Source organism: Mustela nivalis, assembly GCF_964662115.1.
Source record: "Mustela nivalis genome assembly, chromosome: 6".
Classification (NCBI taxonomy): Eukaryota; Metazoa; Chordata; class Mammalia; order Carnivora; family Mustelidae; genus Mustela; species Mustela nivalis.
The window spans coordinates 122,703,477-122,709,476 of record NC_139025.1 but is presented as its reverse complement, the minus strand read 5'-3'; the positions used below and the strand labels follow the sequence as shown (position 1 = coordinate 122,709,476).

General features: G+C 45.3%; 1 protein-coding gene across 8 annotated transcripts in view; it reads right to left on the bottom strand.

Moving 5' to 3' along the window:
• Positions 1-325: 325 nt before the first annotated feature.
• The window catches only part of ATP10A (ATPase phospholipid transporting 10A (putative)), a 191,580-nt gene continuing 185,905 nt past the window's right edge, over positions 326-6,000 (bottom strand). For 3 of the 8 annotated variants that reach the window (XM_082736571.1, XM_082736570.1, XM_082736574.1), the window contains 5 exons: positions 4,514-4,714; positions 2,608-2,688; positions 2,425-2,529; positions 1,761-1,948; positions 326-1,621 (listed from right to left, as the gene is read on the bottom strand). In XM_082736571.1, the coding sequence (XP_082592697.1) occupies positions 1,003-1,621; positions 1,761-1,948; positions 2,425-2,529; positions 2,608-2,688; positions 4,514-4,714 (1,194 nt within the window). In that variant the 3' untranslated portion in view covers positions 326-1,002. Of the gene's footprint in view, positions 1,622-1,760; positions 1,949-2,327; positions 2,530-2,607; positions 2,689-4,513; positions 4,715-6,000 lie in introns of all 8 variants that reach the window. The other 5 variants (XM_082736573.1, XM_082736572.1, XM_082736575.1 and 2 more) reach the window with 2 other exon arrangements.

Sequence of the window (6,000 nt, the reverse complement as noted above, 5' to 3'; positions counted from 1 at the left end):
CTATATAATTGACTGCCTTGGATATTTCAATTTTCCTCCCTTTCCCTCTGTTTAGAGGAACAGAAATAATGACTCATGACAAATGTCTAAAGATACATACTTAAAAAGCCTAGCCTCTTGACAGAAAGAGTCTGTAGGGCTGGTAGCCTAATGTATGGAGCCATGATGTAACCTGGGTCATAGCATTACAGTGTGGGGCACCCAGCTGTATTCTTCATGGTGTTTAAAAGGACTTTCCATGAGGAAGCACCCTGTGGTACTCAGAACATGCTGTTAGGTCACATATTAATAACTTCACACAATAATGGCAACAGGACCCATTCTCTTTGCAAAGTGAAGGTTGTTTATTGCTTGTTATGATTTTGACAGGCAAGACCCTACATAGGGACCGTAATACCTACAAGGTGATCTTTATAGAATGCCTGCATAGATTTCAACATTGGGATGAACTCCTTGCGTGCATTCCTTCCTTCCCTTTTCTGGGTGAAACAGAGCCAAGCTCTCCCAAGCTGGTGGAGGCAGTGTGGGAGAACAGGGGACAAGGACAGAGAAGTTGCATTCTTGCCCTGTCATCTCCCCTCACTGCTGTCCACACCCACTGGGATTCACTGAGCTCATACACACATTTTCACATGGGGAAAGCAAAGGTCATTCATGTTGGAGAATATCAATCATATTGCATTTTCTTATAAAATGAGATGAAAAAATAAATCTAAACACACTTTTCAAGTGTTACTCTTCTTTAAACTTTTATAAATGTTAAAGCTCTCGTTTTTCTTTTCAATATATTCTACTTAGAACTTTTAAAAAATAAACTTTCTTTTTTGGTACCTTTCATTTCCTGTGTTAGCCTTGGAAACATAAAATACATCTCACTAGAACTCTTCTGTGAAAATAATAAACATAAATAATATAACATCTAAGTTATAAAAAAAAAAAAAAAGAGGCCATTTCAAGGTTTTCACTGCTACAGCTATCCACTGCAGTCTCTGGAAGATGTTCCTAGAAGTAGTCAGTGGTCTGCCTGCTTAAGCCACACAGATCCTGGTCTGGCTGAGGTGGGCTGGGCAAGAACTCGCTGTCCTGTTTGTCCATCTGTAAACTACTTCGAGAGAACTGTAAGACACTTCCCAGCCCACTGACCAGTGAGAGGGAGGAAATCCAGTTGAGAGAGCTGAAGTTAGGCAGGTTGAAAATGGATGACAGGGGGGCTGCCCTGCTGGTATGGGTGGGTTTCATCTTGGAGTCCCCAGGACATCCTTCCAGGATAGGCTCCCTTGGCATGGAGGACCCCGGGGCCTGACTGCTCAGTCCCTCCAGCAGAATGTCTTCCCTTAAAGGTACATTCATGTCCACCACATTGGGCTCTCCACTAGCCTCTGGGGAGCAGGCTGGTTGTTGTACGTGCCATGACGCCTGTGAGGTGCAATCCTGGGATAGGGGTCCAGAGGGACTGATGCTCTTCTGTTCTGATGACTCAGTTCTGGGTTCTTCTGAAGGGTGTCCCTGAGCAAAGTTCTCTTTGGGAGCAATGAGTTTCTTGGGGCGCCTCTTGGCCAGTTGGCGCCCCTGCTGAAGTTGGGTGGGGAAAAGACTCCCCTGCAGGGCTTTGAAAAACAATCTGGAAAGAGCATATACAAAACATTCATCTGTGGGTGGTGACTTTGAATCTTCTGAGAGTTTCATTTTATAAAAATAGAGGTCTGAGAATGCTCTCAGAACTCGTTTAAGACTTGAGGGACACTGTCCCTGATACCCACCTGGGAAGCAGTGCAGCAACAGGTGCTATGAGACAAGTCAAATAGAATACAGGGTCGCCCAGTAATGTCTGCATAGTCCAATAAGGGTTGGACGGAGGATAACACGTTTCACAGGAAGCATTGTAAATCAAAGCCACAGTGAAAAACAGAAGGATACTGAAGCCGCAAGCTATCCAGTTGAGCCAGGTCTAAGGGGGAAAGAGAAAGGGCATTTATTTAAATAGAGTTGCACTGGTTATCCATCAGTGCATAGCTGTTCTCAGGGCTTGGTGAAAACATGGGTCTGTGGCACAGGCAGCTGGGAGGGTCTGATGAAGCCTTTGGCATCAGTGAAACACCCTGGGCACAGTCAAGGAGATGGAAGTCAGGCATAGGAAGGAAAGACAGAGGGAAAGGCCAGCAGGAGGCAGAGGAGAGGAGGAGAGCAGGCAGGAAGGAGCAAAGTGCTGCCCAGGTGAAGACACCAGTCAGGATGTGGCAGTTCCCACACCAAGGAGCTCTAATACACATGTGGCGGGCCCATGTACTTGTTTCCCTTCTCCACAGTGAAGCTGGCTTTGAAGTCACCTGTCTGCTCAGAAATCTTCTAGATGTCATGGAATCTGCCTGGGAGTGTGGGGCCTGCAGCATCAGCACTCCCTGGGATCATGCCCACAGCTCTTACCCAGGTCTTGGTTTCAATACCCAGGTGCAGAAGGAAGGTGAACAGCGCGATGGCCGTGATGGGGGTTCCCCAGGTAAATACATCTGTGTCTGAGTCATAGTAGGCCTGAAAGACAGTAGTGTCCTATGTCTGTGGGTTGCTGGATGAAGCTGGTGAGAAAGGCTGTTCCAGGTGCCAACTTACCAGGTAAGGAATGAAAAAGCAAACCAGGCTCTGGAAGGCAGCATCAGCCATGTTTAACCAGAACGTGCGTGGCCGATACTCCTTAGACACAAAAACAAGCACAGAAATTATAGAAAAGTAAGAATCTCTTCAAATGATGTCTTCCAGTAGTACAGGGCCATTAATGCACAAGATAAGCACCCCAGGGGAACTTGCTAATTCAAGACTTTGGCGAGTTGGGGTCGGGTTGCAGAGGGACTACAAGAACGTCTGCAGAGGCATCATCTGCAGCTGGGTCAATCATTCAGAGCATCTGTCCACAAGACCAGCTTCTCTAGATCTAGGTCAACAGCAGACACATAAAACGACTGCCTAAATCCTAAGAGGGAGCATTTTTTTAAAGCAAGATTTATTTATTTGAGAGAGAGAGAGCAGGGGGAGGGGCAGAGGGAGAGAATCTCAAGCAGACTCCCCAGTGATGATGGAGCCCAACATGGGGCTCGATCTCATCACCCTGATATCATGACCTAAGCCAAAATCACAAGTTGGACGCTTAGCTGACTGAGCCACTCAGGTGTCCCCAAGGGAGCATTTCTCTACAATAGGAAACAGCACCTCAAATTCTGCATGTCCTGCTCTAATCTGAGTTCTTCTGCTCCTACTTTGCATGATGTTGCTGCCCTTTGTTGTTGGGTCCCCTAGAATGTTTCTTAAGAGTGAGTCTTTTTAAAAAAATGGATCATGGAAGTGTTCAATGTTAAAATAAAAAAGCTGTACACTGAGGGCAAAATGACCTTTATATGGACTGATCAAGACTTCATTTCCTGGGCAACTACATTTGTATTTGACTCTGAGCTCCTAAGCAGCTGGGGCTGGTACTGGCCTATAGGAAATGTAGATTGGACTGAATGAGCACCTACCGAGCACTTAAGAAAGTGCTGGCTAGGCCCCTCCTTCAGTCCTCTATCTCCACAGGACAATCTTCTTGTGCCTTGTTCCCTTGGCCAGCCCCAGCCCCTGGCCAAGGACAGGAGGACAAGCTGAGTACAGCCATTCCTCCAGTGCAAGGTATCATGCAGAGGCCCTCATCTGCTTGACCCTCAGTTGTTCCCACCCCACAGCCCCACCCCTGCTGCCTACCTTGAGGGAACCCAGTGTCAATGAAGGTGACCAGGGGAAGTCAACTCAAAAGTAAACAAATTCTAAATCAGATACTGTTGTAAGACATAGGGAGCTCCATTCCCTTTGCACACATACAATAATTCCAACTAGCAAAGAGAAGCACTTAGAGGGCCAACTTTAAATGCTGGTAGGAATAGCTAGTAATTAGCATGTCAATCTATGTGTTGTGTTGATGTAAACATATACTTATATCTGCTTGTATTCACTTATTCTTTCAATGGATTCTCCATGGGTTTATCTGCTGATTAGTTCCCATTCAAAATAAATCACATTTTGAGGGGATTGTTTTAGAAAAATCCCTGTGCAGGAGGCAGCAATCCACATGACCCTGACTTCGATTCCAAGTGGACTTTCCTTAGGCTCCTGGAGACTGTTGGTATAGAGAATTTTCATGTCATTATATATTTTTTTCTATTAACCTCCCTCTTTTTTTTTTTAACTGAGGTACATTGGTACACAAAAACTGCACACATTTAATGTATACTTCTTGATGAGTTTGGACATATGCATATACCAGGATACCATCACTCCAACCATTAACCTCACTCTACTTAATACACAGCTCCTACACAATTAAGTAGATAGAATCCATTTTTTACCTCCTGCTGGTTATTTTCCAAAATTTTAACAATTTCCCCCAGGATGTCCATTTAAAGGGAGGTGTAGAGACTTTCATTCTCTGTAGGTGAATGTGGAGAGTGGGAGGGCCAAGCAATAGGAGATGGGGGCAGGAATGGAGCCTCACCTCCATGTTCTGGCCACTCTTGTAGAGCTGTGGTTCAGTCAGCAGCACTTCAGCTGGCACGTCCTTGTCCAGCACCCCAGTCACGAGCTGGGGAAGTGACGAGAAGAGCAGATTAAAGAAGATCAGATACCACTGGTCAATCATGGCAGATGCAGAGAAGCCACAGTAAAACTGGAACCAAAACAGGAGGCCCACGAACATCTGAAATCAAGAAAGGAAGAATGGGGACAAGCAATTCTTAGCTGTCCTTGCAGATTCATATCCAAGGTATCTAAGGGTTTTGTAGAATTTGACTATAAAGATTGAATTTAGAGGCAGAAATTTCCTTCAAAGCTCTAATCTTATAGCACGCTCTCACACATGCTCGCTCTCTCTCTCTCTCTCCTCATTTCTTTCAGCATGAAGGACTGGCAATTGGAGATGAAAATTCCCAAGGACAGCCCACAGAGAGACGATACTGATAACAGCCCACAGGAAATGCAGATCAAATGGAATAGCATTTATTGAGCATCTATGAAAGTGCTGGATAGGTCCTTCCTGACAGTCCCTTAACTAACAGGACAAACTCGTTGTATCTTGTTATTACAGCCAGGTGAGGAGATAAGGTCCAGTTGAGTATAGAAATTCCCCATAAAGGTACAGCAGGGACCTTCCCTAGTAGCTGTCCTCTGTGATCCTAAACCAAACCTATCTATTCTACATCTCAGATCTTGCTTCTCTCTTTAGTTACTTACCCTTTCTGATGAGGAACAGTGGGCAATTATTGATTCCCACGGCAGGGGGAACACACACACGCACAGCAACAAAGTCAACGATGATACCAGGGTTGCTGCTGTGACCAAGCCCAGATATCCACTGGGAACTCTAATGGCAGATGAGGTATAGGTATAATCACTGGTTCTCAAAGTTATCCCTGCCTTGCTGAACAGGAAAGTGAGGGTCAAGGAGAATGAGCAGCTTCTTCAAGTCCATGCTCAGTAGGAGGAGTTGAGGGGATCTCTTCCCCTTATTACTTGATCACTGAACATCAGTGGCTTGAGTGAGTTTACATGGGGCATGGCAATTTAGCAATGTAAAAGCATTTAACCTATTAGCTGTATATTTTGGCATAGATCATTTGACCCTTTTCTGCCTCGGTGTCCTTGTCCTTGAAATGGGTACCCCCTAACAGTACTTAGCTTTGGGCTGTTGAGGATTAATGAACTAATACATTTAAAGTACTCACACAGTCTCCTTGTACACTGTGATTTATTGTTGTTTCAGTTAGCAGTACAGCCATTTCCTATGAGGCTCAAGCAGGGTAGTGTGCTTACTCGATTCAGAGAAAAGGAATCTCAGGTCCAAGATGTTGAATGACTTGACTATGGCCATTGTGTGAGTAATAAAAGCTGACCTGTTCAAACCACTTGTGGGTCTTGGCCTGGAGGGCAGACACCCCCAGGTGGAGAACATTCTCTGCAGGGGACCTCAGGTAATGGCCTGGGTTT